The sequence below is a fragment of the Prionailurus viverrinus genome, chromosome B1, assembly GCF_022837055.1.
Source record: "Prionailurus viverrinus isolate Anna chromosome B1, UM_Priviv_1.0, whole genome shotgun sequence".
Taxonomy (NCBI): Eukaryota; Metazoa; Chordata; class Mammalia; order Carnivora; family Felidae; genus Prionailurus; species Prionailurus viverrinus.
Genome location: NC_062564.1, coordinates 115733934 through 115761074, shown reverse-complemented (window position 1 = coordinate 115761074; position 27141 = coordinate 115733934). Strand labels below are relative to the sequence as shown.

The window sequence follows — 27141 nt, the reverse complement described above, 5'->3', positions numbered from 1 at the left end:
GGCACGTGGCTGGGTGCATGCACCTTGCTTCCACCCTGGAAACACCCCTCTCCAGAACCACACTGGACACTGGGGAACGTGAACCCACTCCCGCTGAAGAGACACTCAAAGTAAGAACTGAGAACAAATATTTCTATGTATCACGTCTTCCTTCCAACCACACCCTAGGTTAAGAGAACAAATATACAAATAATTTGTGAGAAAATCTAAGTGTCTCCAAGGAACTTGTTTGAACATCAAAGAGTAGTATCAATACTATGAGCTCAAATTATTTTTTTAATGTTTTGTGTACTCATGCAACCATGAGCACATTTGGGATGAATACATTTTTAGTAACTTGCTACATTATATGCATGGACATGGAGGCTATAATAATCACTTTCCTTTCAAGAAAGGGGAATTTTTTTTCATTTTGAATCAAAATCATTTTTTTCATCACAAGCATTACCCATAACTGTTCCCTTTTCAAAATTCACATCCAGCAATATTTTTAAATGAATTTAGCCTCCCAACTTAAGTACAAAATTCTTCCAATGCTTAACTAAAGTCAAAAAAAATTCAAGAGGTTGCTACTGTTTTTCCCTTCCAAAATAAAAAAAAAAAATACATCAAGTGAATATTTTTTGAATCAGCACAAGCATAACAGCACGAATCAAAAGAAACATGGAACATTTGCTCAAAGAATGCAAGTTCTATATAGATTCTATGTGTAGAGAGAAGAGAACACTCTACGAGGAATACAAAAAGAATTTTTTAAATGTAGACACAGCCAGTTTCTAGCACATTCTACTGACAAATCTTTTCAGTTTCCAAAACCACTGCCAAACATCTAAAAGGAGCAAAACCACCTCAAAGTGAGACAAGATATCTGGACAACATAACGTGAAGTCCCAGCCACATTGAGCTATCCATTCTATTTGGGATTCATTAGGATTTCCAGAAACACAGTCAGCTGTTAGGAAACAATGTGTTCTTCTTCGCCTCGTACACAGAAAACTTTTTATTTCAGGGAATTTCCTCTAAAACAAAAATAGACCACAAGCCAGGCCACGAGCAAGAGTTTATATACCTAAACCCCTCGCGTCCAGTCTTAAGAGCACCACAGTCACCCAGCTTTTAAGGATAAAGGGAATACAGGGGAAGCTCTTCAGTAGGGGATCATTAATTCACATGCTACCAGGAATCACCTAGATCTAGAAATATTGAAATATTATGAATGTTTAAATATTAACTTAATTCTAAACTGTTATATGGGTATTCAAAAGTGGTTTTTTCTTTTTTTTTTTGCTTGACTAAACACAATCTAAGAGCTAACACACTGTATCTGTAACCTTTGTTCAAAAGAACAATTGTTTGCTTTTATCTGGAAACTGGCAGACAGAACATTCACTACCTGAAAATAGTAGTAATCTTGCCTTCTCTTTTTAATCTTCCTAAAGAACTGTGAACACGTTAATAAACATTGTGATTCCACATTCTAAGTTTTGCCTTTAAGTATTTTCTGCACTTTTTTCTTCAGCCAAATCTGCTCAACAGATTTGAACACTACAGCTCATTCATATTTTATGTAACTATTAAATTTCTATTATCTAAACTACATGCATCCAAAGCATGAACACCAAACGACCTTCTGGCAACACTTTAAAACTGAGCTGTGAAGTCAGGTTTTTATGTGCAGTATAAAATCCATTTACAGCACTAAACCACCATTTCATAAAAAGACAAACCTTTAAATAATTTATAGCACTAGTAAATCTAGAGTTCCTAGCAGATTTAAAAACAGTATTTAAAATATCACTTTAGATTAAAACCAGCAGCAAGAATCCTACTTCCTTATGTCATAACACACCAAGTTAAATGCAATCCCAGCAGGCCATCTAGTGACCATTCAAGGGTTTGGGGAAGAAACTTAAATCCAAAATCCTCAGCATTTTTCAGTGCCTTCTACTTTCTTGAATAAAATGTGAAGATACACCAACAGAAGCACATTAAGAAAATAAAGATGCTCTGACCAAACACTTGAGAAATGAAGTATTTATATAAACGAACACATTTCCTTATTCCAATTATAGTACAAAGACCAGACAGAAAGAGAAATAAGACAATCCAGGAACGACTGAGAATATACAACATTATGCTGATCAAAATACCCATCATCCTAAAATAGCCCTTGTACAGAACACTAAAAACAAATTTTTCTTGGACAGCAAAACCAGTGCCATATCTCAAAGAACGTTAAAGAAACAATACCTGGTAGAATTCATTTCGGGAGAGTCTCTCCAAAGCATTACCAAGCATCAGATAGAAAAATTCCTTTGCTAGCTATCATGGAGACAGCACTTCTCAAACAGCTGGATCGTCTAGGAAGCCGCAACCATGCTATCCCTCTCTGCTCCAATAAAAAGTCTGCCATGGGGGCGCCTGGGTGGCTCAGTCAGTTGAGCATCCGACTTTGGCTCAGGTCATGGTCATGATCTCACAGTCCGTGAGTTCAAGCCCCGTGTCAAGCTCTGTGCTGACAGCTCAGAGCCTGAAACCTGCTTTGGATTCCGTCTCTCTCTCTCTCTCTCTCTCTCTCTGCACCTCCCCCACTCATGCTCTGTCTCCCCCTCTCTCTCAAAAAATAAACATTAAAAAAAAAAAAGTCTGCCATATATTACAATGGGAACTATATATTTGGTCTTTGTCCCTGGTTCCTGACACAGAGTCCTTAAAATTCATGGAATCTCCTAACTGGAAAGTGTGCTTGATATGATAATGTGATGATTCCAGGCTAAGGGGGTCCTCAAAAAAGACCACACCATACTTAGATTAGAGCATTGGAACTTTCAATTCTGTCCCCAGAACTCTGGGCTGGGGAAGAGGCTGGAAACTGAGTTCAGTCACCAGTGGCCAAAGACTTAATCACGGCTATGTGATGGAACCTCCATAAAAGCCCTTATGGTTAGATTCAGAGAGGTTCTGAGTTTGTGACAACATGCCCACAAAGGGCATGGAAGCACCACAGCTCTCCCTGCCCCATACCCTGCCCTATACATCTCTTCCATTTGGCTCTTCCTGAGTTGTATCCTTTATAATAAACTGGTAATGGTAAGTAAAGTGCTTTCCTAAGTTCTGTGAGCTGAATTATTCAACCAGGGGATAGGGGGTCTGGGTAACCCCTGAATGTACAGTCCGTCAGGCAGAAATGTAGGTGTCTGTTTGCAGCTGGCATCTGAAGTGAAGGCAGTCTTGTGAGACGGAGCCCTTCACCTGCAGTGTCCAAACTAACTCTGGACAGTTAGTGTGAGAACAGAATCGAATTGCTAGACACCCAGTTGGTGTCAGAGAATTCGACAATTAGTTGGTAAGAGAATAAGACAAACCAACCTCAAAAATCTAACAAACTGAGGAACCCGAAAAAGAAACAAAATGTACTTAGCTTTATTATTTTAGAAATAAGATTTTCTTCTATGGCTTAATAACCCAAGCCACTCATTTACTATTTAGATTTAGGTGTCAGTACATAAGTAAATTGTAATTCATCTGGCACGATGTGCCCCAGCTTTGCAAGTTAAATTAGGTAACCGACAATCACTTGTTATTTCACACTACATAGAATACACATTTCACACTAATCAGAGACAGGCACAGGCAATTTACTTCTTTACAAGGTCAACATTCCTTCCAATTCAGACAGTGCTGCCTCTGATCTGCTCTGAAGTACTCTGAAGGTAGGCTAAAAATTATGAGCTCCTTCTAAGACCCAATACTCTCAAGTTCTCATTCCCAACTATGCTTAGGAAAAAAAAAAAAAAAAGGTCAAGGAATGTGAAAAAGACCCACAGAAAAGACTGATACTTCAGACACAAACAAGAAATGGAAAGAATCTAGATAAAAGGCAAGGCAGTTGGGAGAAGAATGGGCTCTTGGATCGCAGAATCCAACACACCGTGTTCAAATCTGACTCTACCCCCCCCCCCCCGCCCTCCCCCCCCCCCCCCCCCCCCCCCCCCGTCCTGGGACAAACAGCTTCACTTCTCTGACTTGTTTCCACATCAGTAAAATGAGGATAATTATAACTTACTTCTCAGAGTTTTGATATAACATTACATGTATTTTTTTTAAATTTTATTTATTTTGAGAGAGGAAGAGACAGCATGAGTGGGGGGAGGAACAGACAGAAGGGGAGAGAGAGAATCCCAAGTAGGCTCCATGCTGCCAGCTCAAAGCCAATGCAGGGGCTCGAACCCAAGAACTGTGAGATCATGACCTTAGCCAAAACCAAGAGTCAGATGCTTAAGTGACTGAGCCACCCAGGCACCCCCAACATCAAATGTATTAATGCTACCAGAACAACTACTGAAGGCCTTGCCTATGTGGGAATTCTCTTGGACTTCTATCTTTGCCTGCCACTTTCCCTTCTAGTGCACACAATTCTATTCATACGAATAATGCTGGTTAGTGCACAACCTCTAACTTCATATACTCACTCCTTGCTCTCAGCACTGCACTCGACATTGTCATCCCCTTCACTTCCCAGTCTAGATTTGTGCAACCAGCTCTACCCTGACCTCCCATGAGCCACCTCTGGAAAACCCCACAAATGCCTCTGTGATGACAATGAGGTTGTGCTGCATGTGCCACCCTGGACCACCAGGGAGGATCTGCTTCTTCGGAAGGTGCAGACCACACGGAGTTCCCTTGCCTTCAGGGTGCAGCAGGCAAATGGACTCCTTGCATCACCAACCATCAACTCCAAGCTGAACATCAGGTGCTTACTGGTTTACCCATGTGCCCTAATGTTCGTCTGAGGTTCAACTTTGTGAAAAAAAAAAAAAAAAAAAAAAACAATCAAAGGAGAATAAATGTCAGAACAGAAGTAGTCATGTACGGGTGTGTATTTCTTCCCTCAACTACATTCATAAATTCTACATCATGCTAATAAAAGAAAAAATGAATTTATACGTTCTAGTCTACAACTATAAATAATGGTAATTAAAACCAAAAATTAAGATCCATGAGGCAGAATTTTTACCGTTTAATACAATGCCACATCCCCAGTGCTTTACAACAGTACCTACTACGTAAGACACTAAGTATATGTGAAATTAACTAACAGGATCGGGGTGCCTGGGTGGCTCCATCGGTTAAGCATCCGACTCTTGATTTCAGGTCAGGTCATGATCTTGTGGTTTGTGAGTTCAAGCCCCATATGGAAGGACAGTGCAGAGCCTGCTTGGGATACTTTCTCTCCCTTTCTCTGTCCCTCCCCATGTGTGCTCTCTGTCTCTCAAAAAGAAACAAACATTAAAAAAAATTTAAATTAACTAACAGGTTCAACCAAGTAAAACACAGAAATACATACTTTTAATGAGAAGTGAAGTCCTATCTTTTCCCCAAATGAGGGTGATACCAAAAGAAAGCAATTGCATTAAGAAGCCATTTGCATTTCTTCTGTCACCACTGAGCTTTAGGATAAAAATAAAAATTTTTTCATGGGGCACCTGGGTGGCTCAGTCAGTTGGGCATCTGACTTTTGATTTCAGCTCAGGTCATGATCCCAGGGTCATGGGATCAAGCCCTGCATCGAGCCCTGCACTGAGCATGGAGCCTGCTTGGGATTCTCTCTCTCCCTCTCCCTCCCTCCCTCCCTCTCTCTCCCTCTCTCTCCTCTCTCTCTCTCTCTCTCTCTCTCTCTCTCTCTCTCTCTCTCTCTCTCTCTCCCCTCCCCATCCTTGGCCCCTCCCTTCTTGCATACTTGCATACTCCCTACTTGCATACTCCCTTCTCTCTCTAAAAAATAACAAATAAATAATTTTTCAAGAGAAAATTTCCCCATCTTAAACTAATATAACCAGAACACTTTTCTGGTTATAGATTTAATTACACTGCACTTTAGGTATCATGAGAACACTGTTGAAAGTAAAAGCCAGAGGCAAATGGAAATGAATCCTAGGAATTCATACACCCAAAATCCTAGGTATAAAATACAATATGTCCATAAGCGAATTACTTAGTATCTCTAAAACACCTCAGGGGTTTACTGTATTGAATAAAACCAGAGTACTTACACAAAATACTCAGCACAAAGACCACTTGGGAAACTGTCACATCACAGTCAAGTGAGAAGTAGCTGAAAGCTGAACTAGGAGAAAGGTCACTTCCACCCAGATTCTAACAATCAAAACAAATATTTTAAAAGATACAAAGCAGGGTGCCTGGGTGGCTCAGTAGGTCAAGCTTCTGACTTCAGCTCAGGTCATGATCTCATGGTTCGTGAGTTATAGCCCCAAATAGGGCTCTCTGCTGTCAGCACAAAGCCCGCTTCAGATCCTCTGTCCCCTCTCTCTCTGCCCCTCCCCTGCATGAAAGCGTGTGTGCACTAATATAAACATTTAAATATATTAATAAATAAAATACACAAAGTCCCACACATATGACCCTTAGATACTCAGTAAATGTTAGTTTTTTTTATCTAGACAGAATGAAACTATCCAATCATCAACTGTCTAGCAGGTACAACATAAACTACCATCTATAAAGAAGAACAATTAGTATAATTATTGATTAGGGGCAAACACATTGGAAGCAAGGCTTTAATTAAAGCCACAGACACTAAAGCAAGCAACAGCACCAAGAAAAAAACAGTAATAATACTGTGGCAGAATAAATACATAAGGACAATAATAAGAAAATACGTAGCTTGGAACCAAACTGTGGAGAACCTTGAACACAGATCACCTTAATTCTATAAACCATGGCAAAATCAGTAAATTCTTTAGAGTAAAAAAAACAAAACAAAACAAAACCTAGACTACACTTTAGAAAGATGACTCTGTGAACGATACAGGATGGAAGAGAAGGCACATCAGGGGCGCCTGGGTGGCTCAGTTGGTTGGGTGTCTGACTTCAGCTCAGGTCATGATCTCGCAGTTCATGAGTTCAAGACCCGCATCAGGCTCCCTACTGTCTGTTCAGAGCCTGCTTCGGATCCTCTGTCGCCCTCTCTCTGCCCCTACCCCACTCACACAAGCTCACTCTCTCTCTCTTTCAAAAATAAACATTAGAAAAAAAATTTTTTTTAATCTTTAAAAGGCATATCAAACTGGAGATGGGGTGACCAGTTAAGGAAATATCAGGTAGTACAAGCTGAAAATCATACGGGGGCAGTTTACCCTCAATTTTTAACCACTGGGGACGGAGGAACTGCAAAAGTCCTGGGCATGACAGGCACTACCTGAAGTCTGTGTTTTCATTTCACAGAATCATGGTTAAAACCCAATTTAACACTAAACACAGGGTGAGATCCTGGATCAAATCCTAGTACAGGACAGGACCTTAGTGGAAAAACCTGTGAAATACAAGTAAATTTGTCATGTAGTTTACAGTATCTTACCAGGGTCAATTTCTTAGTTTTGAGAAATGTTCTATAGTCATGTAAGGTATTAAAATAATAGGAAGCTGGGTGAAGGATATAAGGAACTCTCTGTACTCTTTTACATTTACAGAAAAGTTGTAAAATTTTCTCAAAATAGTTTTAAAAAACAACAAAATCACCCACTCACTACAAAAGAAGAAAAAAAAAAGCCTCTATGTAGATGAAGGGTCAAACCCAAAGGATGCTATTCTATATAGGGCCTCAAAGAAGTGGTTAGGAATGAAAGTAAAGACAGAAGGGAGATGACACAGCATCCATCACACGCTAAGTTTAATAGCGCCATATAAGTATCTGAACTACCTGGTTTTAACTGGAGTCCCTAAAATGGCTTCAGAGATTCATGAGCCCCCTACATTATATATGAGAGTATCAATGTGTACTTCCCTGAGGTTCTATAAAACAATTCAGAATCACTGACTAGAGGGACACCTCAGTGGCTCTGTCTGTCAAGCATCTGATGCTTGATTTCAGCTCAGGTCATGATCTCACAGTTCACGGGATCAAGCTCTGCTCTGTGCTGAGCATAGAGCCTGTTTAAGATTCTCTCTCTCCCTCTGCCCCTCTCCCCCACTCGTTTGCTCTCTCTAAAATAAAAAAATTTAAAAAGAGCCAAATTATGATATAATTTCTGTAATGATTATCGAAGTTTAATAATTCTAAGTGTCAATATACTGGATACAACAGAGGAATGACTAAACTTGAAAGTAAGAGAGTAAAAATTATTAAAGCTGACAAATTAACATAAAAAGAATGAAAGCACAGAACACATAAACGCTGTGGGACAGTATTACATTGCCTAACATATGTCTAACTGGAATCCCAGGAAAAAGAGAAAGAATAGGGCAAAAGAAATATTTGAAGAGATAGTGGCCAAAAAGAGTTTTCAGAAAGTAATAAAAGAACAAGTCAGGGGCGCCTGGGTGGCTCAGTTGGTTGAGCGTCCGACTTTGGCTCAGGTCATGATCTCACAGCTCGTGAGTTCGAGCCCCACGTCGGGCTCTGTGCTGACCGCTCAGAGCTTGGAGCCTGCTTCTGCTTCTGTGTCTCCCTCTCTCTCTGCCCCTAACCCACTCACATTCTGTCTCTGTCTCTCTCAATAATAAATAAACATTAAAAAAAAAATTAAAAAAAAAAAAAAAAAGAACAAGTCAAAGAACTCTGAACTGAAAGAAAAAAAACCTAAAACTGCTGAAAGACCCAGACACACCATACTCAAACTGCTAAAAACGAAGGAGTAAGAGAAAATCTTGAATTCAGGTGGAAATAAAAGGAAACATTACAAGGAGAGGAGCCAAGAAATGAACTTCTCATCAGAAGCAATGCAGAGGACCACAGAACATAGAACATCATCTTTAAAGTACTAAAAGGGACAAAACCCGTCAACTCAGAATACTATGCCCAGTGAAAGTATCTTTTATTTTTTTTAATATTTATTTTTGAGAGAGAGAGCGTGAGCAGGAGAGAGAGAGGTAGAGAGGGGAGGAGACAGAGGATCCGAAGCAGGCTCTGTGCTGACAGCAGTGAGCCCGATGAAGGGCTCAAATTCACAAACCATGAGACCATGACCTGAGCCGAAGTTGGGTGCTCAACCAACTGAGCCACCCAGGCACCCAAAAAAATCTTTTAAAAACGAACAGGTGAGAAAGATCTGGAATAAAGCCTTTCCAAACTCATTCTTCTGTGCCTCCCAGAATGCTCTGTGCACACTGAAACCATGTTTCTAACACATCTCTAGCAGCTGCACCCTCTTATCCCCCCTTCCATCACCAACAGTGTAAATCCCTCAAGGACAGAGACATGGCTGATTAATCTTTGTATTGCCAGTGCTCAGGACTGTGACAAAATAAGTAGTGAGCTTCTGACAGACGTCTGACTGCTGACGATGAAAGAATGGATAATGAGGAGGGAAGCCAGAGGCACAGCAGCAGGACCAGCAGCAGAGCTCAGAAGCCGATTAACAGGAAACCCAGACAGCAGAAAGACGAAGCACAGAAAACCTCCCAGGATGGGGTCTCGTGAGCCTGCAGACTGTACGCCAATACATACGGAGAAAAACATCGGAGCAGTGCCATTACACATTCACATTATTTCTACTCATTTGGCGAAAACGTTTAGGGAAATACATTCGGGAGTTCCAGGTAAATTATCTGGCAGATACTTTATAATGTGAAAACAATTCTAAGGCCAAACATCTATAATATATCCAGACACAGGTAATGTTTTTAAGTTGATGTCTAATACATCCAGTAAGAAATACTAGATGACAGAGGATTATGGTAATAAGATCTGAAACATCAAGAGGGGGTTCAGATGCCCCAGGCCACAGTTAAAACAGAATGGGGCACAATGATGCATTGTTGTCTATGTACCACTAAACAGGAGTTCCTGCACAGCACTAGGCAGCAAAGGTGGGGACACCATGACTAGGAGAAAGAGTAACAACTGATGCCCACCCAAAGGCCAGGTCCTCCCTAACTGAGTTAAGTGCATGACCCTCCACTGGGCCCATGGAAGTATGAAGAAAGGAGCAGGGAAAGAAAGAAAAAGAATTTCTAGGGGGCACCTGGTTGGCTCAGTCAGTTGAGCATCTGACTCTTAGTTTCAACTCAGGTCATGATCTTACCATTTCATGGGTTCAAGCCCACCATCGGGCTCTGCTCTGGCAGTGCAGAACCTGTTTGGGATCCCCTCTCTCTGTCTTTCCCTCCCCCGCTCACTCTGTCTCTGTCTCTCTCAAATAAATTAAAATAAAAAAGAATTACAAAAAAAAGAATTAAAAAAAAAAGAATTTCTAACTATGGAGACTGCACTAAACTCTGAGAGAATCATGTATCTAATAAATGGCTTGAGTCCTTGGGAAAATAGCCAGCCTCTTTATGCTTCTACATGCTCCAGAACCAAAGAAAGATCTTTATGTCCTGGAACCTTTCCCTTCCTAAAACTCAACCGTAAGGATATCATCATGTTGCACAGGCTAAGATCTGGGTACTCTCTAAATGTCTAGGAAAAGTTACCTGCATTATGTACAATAATGTCGGGGCGCCTGAGTGGCTCAGTCAGTTGTGCATCCAACTTCAGCTCAGGTCATGATCTCATGGTTTGTGGGTCCGAGCCCCACATCAGGCTCTGTGCTGACAGCTCAGAGCCTAGAGCCTGCTTCGGATTCTGTGCCTCCCTCTCTCTGCCCCTCCCTCACTCACACGTTGTCTCTGTCTCTCAAAAACGAATAAACATTAAATAAAAAAAAAAAAATACAATAATACCAAGTTGTAGAGCTATATAATCAAGGCTGAATATTCTCTATTAGGTATTTGTGTGGTAAAACTACTGGTAAAATAAAAGATTTTTTGGCTCCCAAGCCTCCTATGGTTCATGTTGACCAACGTATTTCATACTGTATACACTGGGGCCCCCACAACACCTAACACAGGGACGCACACTCTCAGAAAACTGTCAGCACCATATGCTACATATTAGCATCACCTGGTTTTTTTGTTTTGTTTTGTTTTTGGTGGGGGAAGATCACGAGATGAATATTATTTATTCTGATGATTCTCTCTTTGACCTTCCCTTACCCGTTCCTGTAGAAGTTCCACAACCTGCTGGACACAGTCGTTCACATCACAGGAGTCTGTTTTCAGCACCAATTCTGGAGCCTCTGGTTTTTCATACTCAGAATCGATTCCAGTGAAACCTACAAAAGGTACCAGAGCATTGAAGGGGGTAGAAATTAAAACAGGCTTGTTTCTTTGGTGCAAGTCTCTGCTATGGTGAAGTTCGTATTTACACTAACCCTTCTGAGTTACAAGGTTATAGTATTGAAACTTCTTCCTTGGGAGAAGACTTCTGATTAAACTTTTGTTTCTCCTTTAAACATGTACAGGTAATTCTCACTCACAGTTCAACAAAGTTGCCACGGACACTAAGTGAGTGACTACTGAAACCACTGGCCCCTAGGGGAAACATGGGGTCAGCTTCCTGCAAGGCTCAGTCATCACCAGATTCTTTTTGACACTTCTTTACAGTACAAAAGCTAAAACAGGAAGGCTGGGTGTCACTTTGTTCAACTTCAGCTGGGAACGTGTACTCAGGTGGGAGGACTAAAATTTTTGCCACTTTGTGTGTGTCCACAAGTGACTGCCTAAGCACCATGAGTACTCATGTGGGGGGTTAAAAGTTTTAGCAGGTAGGAAAACTTGCAAATATGGAATCCTCAAATAATGAGGATTGACTATAACTTCTTCTGTCACCTTTTTTCTTTTAACTAAATGCCCAAACTGCCTATGAATAAATAGGAATAAATACCAAGTGGTCCAGGGCACCTCAATGTCTCCACAGGAAGACAGAATACAGTACTTAAACCCTAGTCATAAACCAAACTAGATGAGGTTTTTTTTTCCTCTCAATGCAAACACTGACACCAAGTTAATCTGTTCATTATATTCACAAGGATTATCTACAGCCAAACTGAAGCTCTGAAGGCTGCTTCTGCTACCAGGATTAAGTGTTCAAGACAAAGTAACCACTATTAGCTTAAGCAAAACGTAACTAAGGGAGCTAATCCTGTCACATCACAAAATACATTCTACAATCAAACATAATCAGTTTATGTGTCAACCACTATTTAGATTTCCCCTTTAAATATGTTACCATGTAATTGCCAAAGAGAAAGAATACAGGATGATTCCCAAGAATGGGCTGGCTGAGCTGAAGATATGTTGTTCCTATCTTACACCCTTGACATGACCCCCTACAGAAGTCATTTAAGGCTTGTCTGCCTTGAAGTGCTTAGGTCAACCTTGGGGTTAAAATGGTAAACATTACTTTAAAATCATTACTATTGGGGCACCTGGGTGGCTCAGTCAGTTGAGCATCCGACTTCGGCTCAGGTCATGATCTCACAGCTCGTGAGTTTGAGCCTCGCGTCAGGTTCTGTGCTGACTGCTCAGAGCCTGGAACCTGCTTCGGATTCTGTGTCTCCCTCTCTCTCTGCCCCTCCCCCGTTCATGCTCTGTCTCTCTCTCACAAAAATAAACAAACATTAAAAAAAAAAAAGTTAAAATCATTACTATTGACAGCCTCTTCTCTGCTGTCATGCCAACCACCCCATTGCGGCATATTCAATAAACCTCTATCTCCTTAAAAAAAATAACTAAAATAAAATATAATAAACTAAAATAAAACAAAATAAAATAAAATAAATTACTATTAAGAGGTGCAGTCACCAAAAGAGTTCTAAAATGTAATAGACAAGTCTACAGCCCACTTGTTTTCTTCTATTTCATGTTTCTAAGTATCACACGAAGACCTGAATCCAAGAAGAGATTTCTGCATTACCAATATTCCTAGTAGTATTTAGTGGTGAGTCACAATAGACTAGCTAGGGAAAAATAATTCTGGTTAAAACACTAGTTCTTAAGCTCTAATTCTCAAATGCAGCTAAACAATGCCATCGCCAGGCCCCACCTGCATTAGATTCTGATTTGGGCTTGGCATAGGATTTTTAAAAGTTCACTCAAATAATGCTATTGTGCAGCAAAGCCTGAAAACCACTGTGTTAGAAGATTTGGCTTATTTTAAAAGCCCAGGAATTCTCTTTCTAGCTAATTTATCCCATAAATGATTATAATAAATGTATGCTTAAGCAAAGCATTTATATTTAAGTAAATAGCAACTACTTGAGCAGTAATCATGAAAATAATCATTAGAATGGCTGACACAGGGATAGTTATAGTGTCACAAAAAGCCCTCTAAAAGCCTGAGGTCTGCTGAATGTATACAATCTCTTCTGTCCTTGAACATTTACCATCACAACTCTGAAACAGCATTTACCATTCTGACAATGAGTAAACGGTTTTTAATTTTTTTTTTTTAACGTTTATTTATTTTTGAGACAGAGCATGAACGGGGGAGGGTCAGAGAGAGGGAGACACAGAATCTGAAACAGGCTCCAGGCTCTGAGCTGTCAGCACAGAGCCCGACGCGGGGCTTGAACTCACAAACTGTGTGATCGTGACCTGAGCCGAAGTCGGACGCTTAACTGACTGAGCCACCCAGGCGCCCCAGTACACGGTTTTTAAATACCAACAACTCCAGGGGTGCCCGGGTGGCTTGGTTGGTTGATCATCCACCTCTTAATTTCAGCTCAGGTCATGATCTCAGAGTCACAGGATGGAGCCCCATGCCAGGCTCCACGCCGAACATGGAGGCTGAGATTCTCTCTCTCTCTCTCTCCCCCTCTCCCCCACTCATGCGTGGGGCTCTAAATAAATACATACATACATGTGTACATACATACAACTCTACAATCGGGGACTCTAACACATATATTTTAATCTAAGGAACATTTTAATGTCTACCGAGAGGAACAGACAGAAAACAGTCAAGAAAGTAAATAAGTAACACAGACAAAACTAAGCTACTACAAACACACTCCCAAATATAGAATGCAAATTACAAATAACTCAAGGTATTTTGCATGTGGTCTTACTCATCTTTGCATCTCAGCAGCAAACACACAGCTTGCAAACAGGTAGCACTGATCAATGTGTGTTGAACATCCAATTTCCACTCCATCTTCTAATCTATCCAATAAGCATTTACTATGTGTGTAATTCTAATGATACAAAAATATTCAAGATGTTATCCCTGTTCAAAAGTAGCTTACTCCAGCCAGAGACAAATCTACCTCCCTCACCAATCCATCCTTGCAAAAACAAAGCCAACTAAAATTAAAATAAGGTTTAGATTTCAAGATCCCAGACACATCATTTTGCTTCTCTTTGCCAAATCTGTATTTTGAGAAACCGAAGTGAAAAGTGGCCATCGACAGAGACAGGCGGACACAGATGATGAAGAGCTGAACTGGTTTCCCTCCTAATGTCAGTTATTCAGGTCAGGCAACCTGTTCTCTTTGAGTCAAGAAAGCACAGGCTTCATGGGTGAAACTGAGTTTCCCTGGTGGCACAACTGAATGCCAGCCTTGCCTAAGGAACCAGGTTTCACCACAGCAGGTGGAACTTGCCCCACACTTGCCCCAACTGGTTAAGCATCCCCAGGTCCAATGTAGAAGAGCCCAGAATAACAGCATAGTCCTTCCTGTTCCACCTTTTGCTATGCAGAACCAGAAGCTGAGTGACAAAATCTTGAATTCACAGAGCTCCTGTGATAGTCCCAGGCTATTATACTCCCTATTGGGAAGGCAGCAGTTACCTGCATGAATCATTGATCCCTACACAGCGCTGAGTAATCAATCCCTGGCACGTCCTCTGTTGTTAACAATAATAGAACAGAACTAATGTTAAACGATACCTAGAAGATTAATATAATTGGTATCAAAGGTCACATCAGACAGGTTCTAAATGTCTCCTATGTCCAAATGTTCATCGTAGTTGTAACTTTAGGAGCAAAGCATAAAAATTTTTAAAATCAAGGTATCTTCATTTTGATGGAATCAGAGATATATTAATTCAACCTAATTAAACAAATGTACACCGAATGAATAAGGGACCATTCCACACCATGATATAAATAAGAACAAGGCACTGGTTTTGCTTTCAAAATGTTTACAATTCCCATGATCTATGGAATTTCCTTCATTTTCACCGGAACAAAAAGCAGAAGTGGCAGCAGCTAGCAATTGCTATGCAGTCTAATGCACCTAATTATACCAAGTAGGTTTCCAACAGCCCCAGAAGTCCCAACCTTCTAAAACACTGTCTTGGGAGTAGGATTCCAACCTGACCAACCATTCCCACTGAGTATTACACACGGTGCCAGGTACTGCTGGTAGGCTTCAGAGACACAAGAGCATAGTATTAAGACCCACTTTTTCTTCTCAAGGAGCTCCAAGTTGTTTGAATATTCCCAATCTCTTAGCAAAGATGATCAGTCTCAGATATGGCAAGATAAAGTATGCAAAGGGGCGCCTGGCTGGCTCAGTCAGTAAAACATGCAGCCCTTGATCTCGGGTCGGGGTTGCATGTGAACCCCACACTGGGTGTAGAGATTATTTAAAAATAAAGTCTTAAAAAAAATGCAAGCAAAGGGAAACTTACCTTTAATTTCTCCAGCTCGTGCTTTTTTGTAGAGTCCTTTAACATCCCTCTGTTCACAAACATGCAGAGGAGCATCAACAAACACTTCAAAAAATGGTAAACTTGCACCCTCATGAATTTGCCTTGCATTGTTGCGATCCTTAGAAAAAAGATGTAGAGAAACATAATAAAAGGTGCTCATACGAATCAAAGGTACTATAAATGATCAAGGATGAGTAAAAGGGCTTTATCAGCTGAGGCAGTGGAAAATTAAATATTAGACAAAACAATTTATATTTTAAAATATAAACAAAAAAAATTTAACCCAAAAAACTATTTCCTCATAACGATTTTAAAATCTGATATTCTAAAAATCCAAGATATTGGGGAGTTCCAGGAGGGAAAACAACAGATGCCCTGTAAAAACTTTCACCTAAATTTTACAGGGAACCACAGTCAAAGCCCAGCCTGAATGCAGGTGCCATCAGGCCTCTCATAACATGTTCAATCTTAGCCTGAGCCTGAGTCCATTCAGAGTCCTCAAGGTGGTTTATCTCCGTGCCAAATACAAGGTCCTGCGACCACTTCTCATCTCTAGCACTCCCAAAACTTTACTTTTCTGTCCTGCCCCGAACCCCCCAACTCTCGGGTAATCACCTTCACTGCTCCGCCCTGTCCTCTGGAACGGTTTCCTAAGTCAACCTCTTCTTTCTGTCTAAGCTAAAACTGTTTCCCCCTTAAGATCCACTCATCTTTCCACACTCAAGGCCAACTCCACATTCATATTCTGGACACAAGCAGTGCCAACATTTCCAAAGCCAGCCCTGCAACTCCCGCCACTCTATCCCCACACAGCTCATTTTACCATTCACATTTCTTATGGCCCCTACTTCCACTGTCACTACTCTCTTCCGCATTTCAAAATGAAGATCCGCAGGCACGAATGCTCTCAATCTCCCCTCAGCCACATAAATGTATCCACATGGCCAGCAACCTCTGTCTCCCTCACTCCTGCTACCCCTTCCTCCCTTTGAATTCTAGAGCCACCCCTCTAATGGACCTTCCTCAATCCATGTCCCCCCTCCATCTGAAATCCTCTTCCTTCTCTGCCAGCTTTTTCCCCTGGCAACAAGTCACTTATCCGTTAAAAACAAGTGAACTGCGGGGGCATCTGGGTGGCACAGTCGGTTGAGCGTCCAACTTCGGCTCAAGTCATGATCTCACAGTTGGGTGTTCAAGCCCCACATCCGGCTTGCTGCTGTTAGCAGGGAGCCTGCTTCAGAACCTCTCTCCTCCTCCTCTCTCTCTGCCCCTTCCCTGCTTGGGCTCTCTTGTGCATGTGCGCACACGCTCTCTCTCATATAAACGTTTTTAAAAAAAGTGAACTAGGGCGCCTGGGTGGCTCAGTAGGTTGAGTGTTTGACTCTTGATTTCAGCTCAGGTCATGAGCTCACAGTTTGTGGGTTCAAGCCCCGCATCCAGCTCTGCGCTGACAGCCAGAAACCTGCTTAAGAGTCTCTCTCTGCCCCTCCCCCACTCTTGAACACGCTTATACTCTTTCAAAATACATCAACATTAAAAAAAACAGTGAACTAACAAATCACAAAAATCCCTTAATCATAAGTACTCTTCAGCCTTTGAATTACAGGACTTTCTGCTGCTGTTCACACTAGTAACTCTATATATTCCAGTGACGCTATTTCCTAATCATTCCTATGCAGGCTCCCATGGCTCCTCCTACTTCCCCATCCCTTCGACACTGGTGTTGCCCACAGCCCATTAGGAGCCCATTGCTCACATGAAGTCAGTCCTTGAGCACTTTCCTCAGCAGCCTTCACAGTGTCGACTACAACATATACACTAATGCTTCAGCCTGAGCCCTACCCTCTCTCCTGGAAGTAAACACACCTTTCCAACCTCCTCCTAAATATACCCACCTGGAGATCTCACGGGCACCTCAAACTTAGTATGTCCATAATGGCATCCACCCTCTTTTCTCCCCAGCTGACATCCCTGCCTATACTGCCCAAATCAAGGATGACAGCACTATTCACCCAGAATCCCAAGAGTTGTTCTGGTTCCTTCCCTCAGTTCCACACCCCACCCCCTCTGCCTTCTGCCACGAAGTCCTTCAGATTTTGCCTCTATTACACCAACCCAGTCTGCACGTCTTCCCTACTCCCGAGTTCAACCTCATTCCTGGTCAACTGCAACAACATGCTGTTAATCAGTCTGCTGGCTTTTATCTTTGATCTGCTCAAAGCCATACCCTAACACTGTCCCTAGAATAGCAGAGGATGCAAATTCAACCATGTGGCTAACTTTTCAGAGATTCCCTACCACCATCAGGGTAAAACCCAGGCTTCTCAGGGAGAGGCATCAGGTGTTCTATACCTGGCCCCACCCTTCTCAGTCTTACACTAGATATTCTATTAATAATTCACACCTGGCTGTTACCAGGTGTTTGGACCTTAGGCCTTAGCCACCCTCCCTGCTCAAAACCCTCCACCCCTCTCTTCTGGCTAAAGCATGTTCTCCTCATAGCACAGTTCTGTGCTGACATCCTCCAGGAAGCCCAACCTGCATGCCCAGGCTGACAGAGGGCCCTTGCTTCCTCTGGCTTCTCAGAATACCTACTATATACCTATCGTAGATCTTATTCTGATATATCTTTCATTAGCTATAATAACCACAGCATGTGGTAGAATGATTAAGGTGTGACCTTAACTGATCCCAACTGTCCTTTTATATGAATGTATTTCCAAGTTTCTGTCCACGGCTCTCTTCTCATTCTATACAACTCTTCTATATACTCTGTATATACTCAACTTCAACTGGGTTTTAATTAACAAAGTTAGTGATTCCTAAATCTATCTCAATTCTACACAGCTTTTCTGAGAACCAATTTTCCAATGACCTGCTTACTCTACTAGGATTTCAAACCTAACCCACCTAAAATGAAATAGTCATCTCCTCCCTTCCCCTCCTGTATTTCCTAACTCAAACATACCATCTTCTATTCAGAAAGAACCATCATTCGTGCTCACCCCAAATTCAACAATCAAGCAGGCACCAAGTCCTACCGATGCTACAGGCTTAAGAGCCCTCAAATAGCCCCCATCTTTTCCATTCCCATTGTTGCTGTTTGAATTCACTCTGCAAGCCTCCTAACCAGTCTCCTATCTCCAGACCACTCTCATTCCAAGCTTCAAAGGTGACCTTACTAAAATGCAAACCCTGAGACAGCGTTCCTTAGAACAATCTCAAACTGTCAAGTTTTGCCCTATGGGGCAAAGTCCTGAGCAGTCAAGGTTCATCATCGAACCTCTGCGAATAGCTCTAGCTTCATCTCCCCTCACATTCACCCTGCACGGCAGTCGTAACAAAGTACCTACAGTTCCCCCAAAAGACCAGACTCCCTCACATTTCCATGCTGCTGCAAACACTGTACTATGTCTCTGTTAAAATAGCTTTCTCCCTCTGGTCTCAATAGTATGCTCTGATTCATCCTCCATCACTCATTTCAGGCATCATCTCCTCTGCGATTCTTCCACAGCACCTCTTATATACATTTGCCTAATCACCTACTTCAACATCTCTAAGATCCCACCAGACTGGCTAGGAACTATCAGGTTTATTTTCAGAACCAAGATGCCCAAGTTCAATGGTGACATAGAATAATACACATATCCTGTATCATATGGTTTGATGCAAACATCACAGATTTTGACATGACCTAAGCACAGTCCAAACCTCACTCTCTGTGCTTTTAGAAGTAAGAGCAACAAATTTCGCTCCGTACTATGGAAACAAGGGGGCCAAAAAGCAGATCAGTACATACTTTTAGAAATCCAGCTGACAGCTCTCCAAATCATGTTACTTTCTCCTCTTCTAAGAGTTGCAAAGATTTCCAGAATGTGCAAGAATATCAGTTGTTACATTACGATGAAACTGTTTATATCAAGGATTCAAGAACTCAAACAATTATCATTGTCTTACACACTTCATGATCCAGTATACTTTAAACGGATGTATTGATGCTGATCCCAATGCTTCAGGCAAATGAAAAGTACTTAGTCCTCACAGGACCCTTGAGGACTCCTGCCATGGTTCAGTTAAGTGAATCTTTACAATTAACATTCCATCTGATACTTACCTGTAACTCTTACAGTTCATGTTTTATTTTGGTTTTAAAAAAAGTCTATGTAACCATCCAAATTCATGATACAACACTAGAATTGTGCTATTATTTATATTTACTCAGTACACACCAGGCACCATGCTGAAAGCTTTGAACGCATGATTTACCTAATCCTCAGAACAACACTGGGAGGTAGGCATTATCTGAGCTTAGGAAGGTCAACTCAACCAGCCAAGGTCATAACAGGCAGAGGTGAGATTCCAACCCATTGTTTCTGGCTCCAAAGTCCCTGCTTTTAACCACATAGTAATTCACCTGCTCTTTCACATCTGTACTATGCTGTCATTTAACAAACGCTAAATATCTACTGTATTCCAGAAGCTGGGCTTGGCATCAAGATTATAAAGATAAATAAGATGTAGTTTCAGCCTTCAAGGAACCAGTGGGGGTTAGAGGCAATAAAGCATGGTAAGAATATGGATTCCAATGACATTGTCTGGGTGCCTTGCTCTACCATGTACAGTGACCCTGGGTAATTTACACCTTTTACCTCATCTCTGCCTTCTTCATTGGGTGATAAGAACTACGTGAGTTCATTCATGGTATACAGCTGGCATTTAATAAATGTTAGCTATTATTTTCATTACTACTCTGCCTTCTTCATTGGGTGATAAGAACTACGTGAGTTCATTCATGGTATACAGCTGGCGTTTAATAAATGTTAGCTGCTATTATTTTCATTACTACCACCACCACCACCAGGACTGCTGCCACTATTACCACCACCAACCAATGAACTAGCATTTGTAATAAAACAAAGGGTTAGGGCACAATAACAAGGGCACCAAAGGTACCCCACAAAGGCTGAGGGAGAAAGGGAAGGCACTCAGGAGGAGATGCCTAACCTGAGCCTGAAAGCACGAACAGGAGTCAACTGATGGCGAGAAGAGAAGGATCGATCGAAGGAGAAGTATGCCTTCCAGGTGGGGAAACAAAAATCTCACGTGAGAAATGACATGATTTTTTAAGAGAACTACAAAACAGTGAATTAGTGCTAAAATAAGAGGAGGAATGTGATGAAAGAGGAGAGTGCTTCTGTCTGTGAGCAAAGAAGCCACGGTCAGGCACATGTTAAGAAACTTAAGACTTTCCCTGGGTGTCTGACACACATTGAGTATTCATTATACATTTATTGAGTTGAAAAGTCAAGCTTGAAATAATGTGGCCACTGGCTTGAGGTCAACAAGTTTGGTTATACTTTGGGAGGCAGGGGCAGTCATAACAGGTTTTATTAAAATGGAATTTACTCAGAAAGTCCCAGCACAAAAGTGTTGTAGGTTAATTATTTTAATTTGAATTTAGCTTCCAAGCATACGTGAGCGTTTCAATCACTTGTTTTTGCCTGAGGCCATCTCACTCGATGATGTCAGAACAGCAATGGTACAAAAGCCACATACCTGAGTATAAGGGGATATAAAACTTGTGATGCACACTAAGCCAGCATCTGCAAACAGCTTAGCAACTTCTGCAATGCGTCGAACATTCTCTTCTCTGTCTTCAGGACTAAAGCCAAGATTTTTATTGAGGCCTTGACGGATGTTGTCACCATCCAAAGTGTAGCATGGGATACCGTGGCAAACCAAGTACTCCTCCAGAGCCATGCTCACTGTGGTCTTTCCTGCTCCAGACAAGCCTAAAATTGAATAGTCCAAGCACATTTCATATGCAATGTTAGGAGACCACTTAGTAACAAAGAATTTAAATCACTGGCTTCATAACACTCATTACACGTAGCAATCCCTCAGTAACATTTATCCCACATTTCTCTACAAGATTTAGATCTTAGCTAGAAAAACATCTATAGTTCAAATAAAGTAAGCATTTATGTTTTTTAAATAAATAGACATTCACGTAAAGTAGTACATTTGCAGTTCAAATAGTTCTAAATTATACACTTAAGGTTTACCCAACTTCTTTGTTTTTTGGGTTTTTTTTTTTTAACTTTTTTTAATGTTTTATTTATTCTTGAGAGACAGGGACAAAGCGTGAGCAGGGGAAGGTCAGAGAGAGAGGGAGACTCAGAATCCGAAGCAGGCTCCAAGCTCCGAACTGTCAGCACAGAGCCTGACATGGGGCTCGAACTCACGAACTATAAGACCATGACCTGAGCTGAAATCAGACACTTAACCGACTGAGCCACCCAGGTGCCCCTGGTTTATCCAACTCCTAAAAAATGTTTCAGGGCAGCTACAACCAACCACCAACTTAAACTCCGCGATTATTTCTTTGCCCATTCTTCTCTTTTCTTTCCCAAATAACTTCTTTCAGATATGGTGCAAAGTAAAATTCATCCTGCTCATATTTTGTCCACTGCTCTTTAGGCAAGATACGCAGCCTTATGGTCAGGTCCACTGCTCTCTGAATGCAAAACAAGCTGTCGTTATACAGGTTCTCAGGAAGCTTTATGGCCTCTTTCACATCATCATGTTCATAAATGGTAACACCTTGCATTAACCCCAGTTTATTGAACCCTGCAGCACTGTAACACCATTTTCAAATACCCTCTGGCCACCGGCCTGACGCGCAACAGCAGGCCTGCTGGCCATTTTACCCAAGACTGCAGCGCTGTATACTCAAGTATTTGTTTTTAATAATTCCTGTCTGTGGCCAAAGGCATCCTAGAAATCACTCCGTTTCAGATATGCACTTTGTCCTCCTGTTAACACTACTCCAGAGCTGCATGCCAACTTAAAAACTGAGTTACATGCCCAAATTATTCCTGGTGAGGGAAGAAAAAGGACAAATGAAGCTATCTCTATATCCTAGGATCAATACCTCTCAGAGACAACCATAGATAAAAGTATCTGGGAGTCCAATTTAAATTAACCTTGAAAGAATATCCTCATTTCAACTCACCTTCCTGTACCAATGATGTTTATTCACTAAACAACAAGAAGGAAAAGGAAAGCATACATTCCTGCAGAAACACGTGCCATCTTGCTGAGTATGTAATTACAGAATTCATAACTAAGGTGGTTACGAGGCAAGAGATAATCATGTATGGATTCCCCTGAAAGACACTATGAAGGTACAATTGATACGTTAAGAGAATCAATGGTGTTGAGGCACCTGGGTGGCTCAGACGGTTAAGTGTCTGACTTCAGCTCAGGTCATGATTTCACGGTTCATGAGTCGGGCTCTGTGCTGACAGCTCAGAGCCTGGACCCTGCCTGGGATTCTTTCTTTGCCCTTCTCTCACATGTGCACCCATGCATGTGGTCTCTCTCTCTCTCTCAAAATAAATAAATAAACCAAAAAAAAAGAAAAAAAAAAAAGGAGGATTAATAGCATTAGTTGCTTTATACATGAAAAACCTGTATTAGTTTTATATAAAAAAAATTGTATTAAATAAAATAAAGAATATTAAATATTAAAATTAAATATTAAAAATTAAATATTAAATAAATTAAATTAAATTAAAATTGTATTAATGAGCATAGCAGATATTTTCCAAAGATGCCCACAACAGAATTTCCGACCCTGTAAACTATTTGACAATGTGACATCGCCACTGTCACGTCAATAGGCAGAGTCTAATTCTCTACTCTTGAATCTGGGCTGGCCTTAGGACTCACCTGTTGCCAAAAGGATGTAGTGAAAACGACAATGTGTGACTTCTGAGGCTACCTGGACACTCCATTTGAGAGAAGCCCACTATTAATACCCTGAGGCCACCGTGCTCAAAAGATCACTAGCCAGTGTTTCAGCCAGCTAAGCTCCCGGCTGACAAGCGGCATCAAGTGAGTTCGTGATCACGGACGCCAGCCAGGTGAGCCTTCAGAGAACTGCAACCAAGCCAGACATCAGGGCAAACCGCCCAGCTGAGCCCTCCGGAAGTCCTTACCCACAAAATGGGAACTGAATTTAAATGGTTGTTTTACACCACTAGATCTTGGCTAATCTCTTACACAGAGACAATAACTAGAAAAAAGAGATGGAGACGGGGAGGAACAGGAAAAACAGTTTTCTGTTTTTTATTGTTTTTAACCACCAGTTGGACACTAAGCATCAGAAAGAAAAAAAAAAAAACGCTGAAACCGGAAATCTTAGACTTTTTACACAAAACAACCTAAATCATAATAAAAGTACCTATTTATACACACACACACACACATATATATATACACACACACACACATACATACATATACATAGTTTGAAACAAAATAAGAATAGACTACTGAAAATTTTAGTTACTGACACAGGAAGTTTCGTTGAGATTACAGTGAACACAGACAAAAAGACAAAAAGCTAAAGCAGTTAGAGAAAATTAGCAGATAATTACAAGACAGATAATCCAAAACTTAGATAAGGAAAATGTGTATACCCGAAGAAAAGAAACCAAATGTATGAGATTGAATAATCCCCCACCTCCAATTCATACACATCTGGAACCTCAGAATGGGACCTTAGTGGTAAATAGGGTTTTTGTGGATGTAATTAAATTAAAACGAGGTCATACAGTACCAGGATGGGCACTAAATCCAGCGACTGGTGTCACTGTGACAGGGCCATGTGAAGATGAAAGCAGGAGACAGAGCACTGCATCTACAAACCAAAGAAGGCCAAGGACTGCCAGCAACCTCCGGCAGCTAGGAGAGAGGCCTGCAGCAGACTCTCCCTCAGGGTCTCCAGAAGGAACCAACCCTACCAAAACATTCATCTCAGACTCCCAGCCTCCAGAATGGTGAGAGAATAAATTTCCGCTGTTGGAAGCCTCCCTGTTGTTTTGATGTGATTTGTTAGAACTAGGATGGAGAGAATTAGGGCTAAGACCCCTCCTAGGTTATTGGAGATGGATCCGAGAATTGTGTATGCGAACAGGAAACATCACTCAGGCTTAATGTGTGGTGGAGTACTTAGGAGGTTGGCAGAGGTGTAGTTGTCTGGGTCTCCTAGTACACTAGCCCTGGTAAACTAGTACGCCAACCAACGTAGAAATATAAAAGAAAGCTTATCTGGAGTACAATCTGAGAAAAAGAAAACTATGTTCCAGGAAAATGACAACCCACTCAATACCCCAACAGATCCTGATTAAGCTACTGAATTGTGAGAAAAAGAAAGAAATCTTTACTTCCGGGGCACCTGGGTGGCTCAGTCGGTTTTAGCAGCCAACTTTGGCTCAGGTCATGATCTTGGGGTTCTTGAGTTCGAGCCCCACGCTGGGCTCGCTGCTGTCAGCACAGTGCCGCTTCAAATCCCGTCCCCCTCTCTATCTGCCCCTCCCCCACTGTGCACTTTCTCAAAAAGAAAAAAAAACAGAGAAAGAAATCTTTACTTCCATTTCCAAAAATATTGTCAAAAAAAAAAAACAGCAAAGGCTATAGAAGATTTAACAACATAATTAACAAGCTTGATCTAATGAGCATATCTAAAAACACTGCACGTATCGGGGGAATAGGTGTTCTTTTCAAAAAAATTTTTTTAAGTTTACTTATTTTTGAGACACAGGGAAAGACAGGGCATGAGCAGAGGAGGAGCAGAGAGAGAGGGAGGCACAGAATCTGAAGCAGGCTCCAGGCTCTGAGCTGTCAGCACAGAGCCTGACATGGGGCTCAAACTCAGACTGTGAGATCACGACCTGAGCCGAAGTTGGACACTTAACCAACTTAGCCACACAGGCACCCTGATGTTCTCTTCAAATATATATTTATGAAAACTGATTACATACTAGACCATAAAGCAAGCACCAAAAAATCTGAAAAACAGTATTTATAAGCATCATTAGTGGTAAGATAAATGGAATATACCACACTCAAGAGAAGGATTACCCAATATTCTAAAGATCAATTTTCCCCAAATTGACTTTTAGATACAATGGAATCCCAAACTAAATCCCTATCAAATTTTAGAGTTAAACCAATCACAAAGTTTATACAATAAAGCAAAGAGCCCCCCTGCCCCACCACCAAAAAACAGTCAAGATCGTCCTGATGAAGAATAAGGTAAGAGGACTTATTCCACTGGATTTCAAGACTTATAAATATATAGTAAGATAGTGTGGCAATCACAGAGGAACAGACCAGAAGAATAGATCAGAGAGCCCAGAAACAAATTCACACCTAGGTGGAAACCTGACATAACACAGTTGGCACTGAGGGGAAAAAAAAAAAAAAGGATGCCCCTTCATCAATGTATGCTGTTGAGACAACTGATTATCCGCATGGAAAAAAAAGAAAATAGACCGCTCCCTCATATACACACAAAAATCAACTACAGATGGATAAAGGGCCTAAATGAGAAAGGCAAAACTGCTAAAAGAAAATATAGGAAAAGAAACAATTTTTCAGGCTTCCAGATGAAAAAGGAAACCGCCTAAAAAGAAAAAAAAAAAAAAAATCAAAGTAGTCTCACACTTCTTCACATCATTTAATACCAGATTAAAATGGAGTAATGCTTTAAGAATTCCAAAACATAGTATGAACCAAATATATATTTTATCTAGCCAAATCATCATAAAAGACAGGCAGACATTCTCAAACATAAAAAGTCAGGAAATTCAGGGCTGCCTGGGTGGCTCAGTCAGTTAAGCATCTGACTTCAGCTCAGGTCATGATCTCATGGTTCCAGAGTTTGAGCCCAATGTCCGGCTCTGCACTGACAGCTCGGAGCCTGCTTCAGATTGTCTCTCTCCCTCTCTCTGCCCCTCCCCCACTCACACATGTGCGCACACTCTCTCCTCCTCTCTCAAAAATAAACATTAAAAAAAGAAATCTCAGGGAATTCAAAATCCAATGGAGGACTATCTTATAGAAACAACAACAGAACACAAACACTTAAAACTAGACCCAAAGAGAGAGCTCATGAGTGGACACACCATAAAAAAAGGACTGATGATGAACTGGTGGATATAGAATCAACTTACTTACAGAGCTCAAACAAAAAACAATCATGAAAATTTAAGATTTGAGAACAGAATGTGTTATGAACGTAGACAATGGAAAAGTAACAATTTAACAACAACCTAAACTTAAGAATGAGGAGATGAGAAGAATGTGAGGACAGGGTCTTCTTTCCTACAGAAACAATTAGACTCGTCTACAATTGAAGCATATAATTAAAAACACACACACAGGGGGCGCCTGGGTGGCTCAGTAGGTTGAGCATCCCACTTCGGCTCAGGTCATGATCTCGCGGTTCGTGGGTTCGAGCCCCACATCGGGCTCTGTGCTCAGAGCCTGGAGCCTGGTTCAGATTCTGTGTCTCCCTCTCTCTCTGCCCCTCCCCTGCTCATGCACTCACACTCTCTCTCTCTCTCTCTCAAAAATAAATAAACATGAAAAAAAAATTTTTAAAAAGCGCATACACACAGAAAATAGGAATGCTGCTTTTCACCCATCAGCAAAAATTTTAAGGATTGGTAATATCCATGTTGATGAAAAGACACTTGGAAATGGACCCTCTCCCACACTGTTGGTAGGGGAGTAAATAGGTATAAAATTTTGGTGGTTAATTTTAAATACAATTAAATATTTTTAAATTAA

General features: G+C 41.2%; 1 protein-coding gene and 1 pseudogene across 1 annotated transcript in view; both read right to left on the bottom strand.

Moving 5' to 3' along the window:
• PAPSS1 (3'-phosphoadenosine 5'-phosphosulfate synthase 1) overlaps positions 1-27141 on the bottom strand; it is a 105379-nt gene that overhangs the window by 63136 nt on the left and 15102 nt on the right. Inside the window, exons 3-5 of the mRNA XM_047856517.1 lie at positions 21055-21290; positions 15478-15616; positions 10996-11114 (exon numbers count right to left, since the gene is read on the bottom strand). Of these exons, the coding sequence (XP_047712473.1) occupies positions 10996-11114; positions 15478-15616; positions 21055-21290 (494 nt within the window). The remainder of the gene's footprint in view (positions 1-10995; positions 11115-15477; positions 15617-21054; positions 21291-27141) is intronic.
• Positions 21876-22203, bottom strand: LOC125164069 (cytochrome b-c1 complex subunit 7-like; annotated as a pseudogene).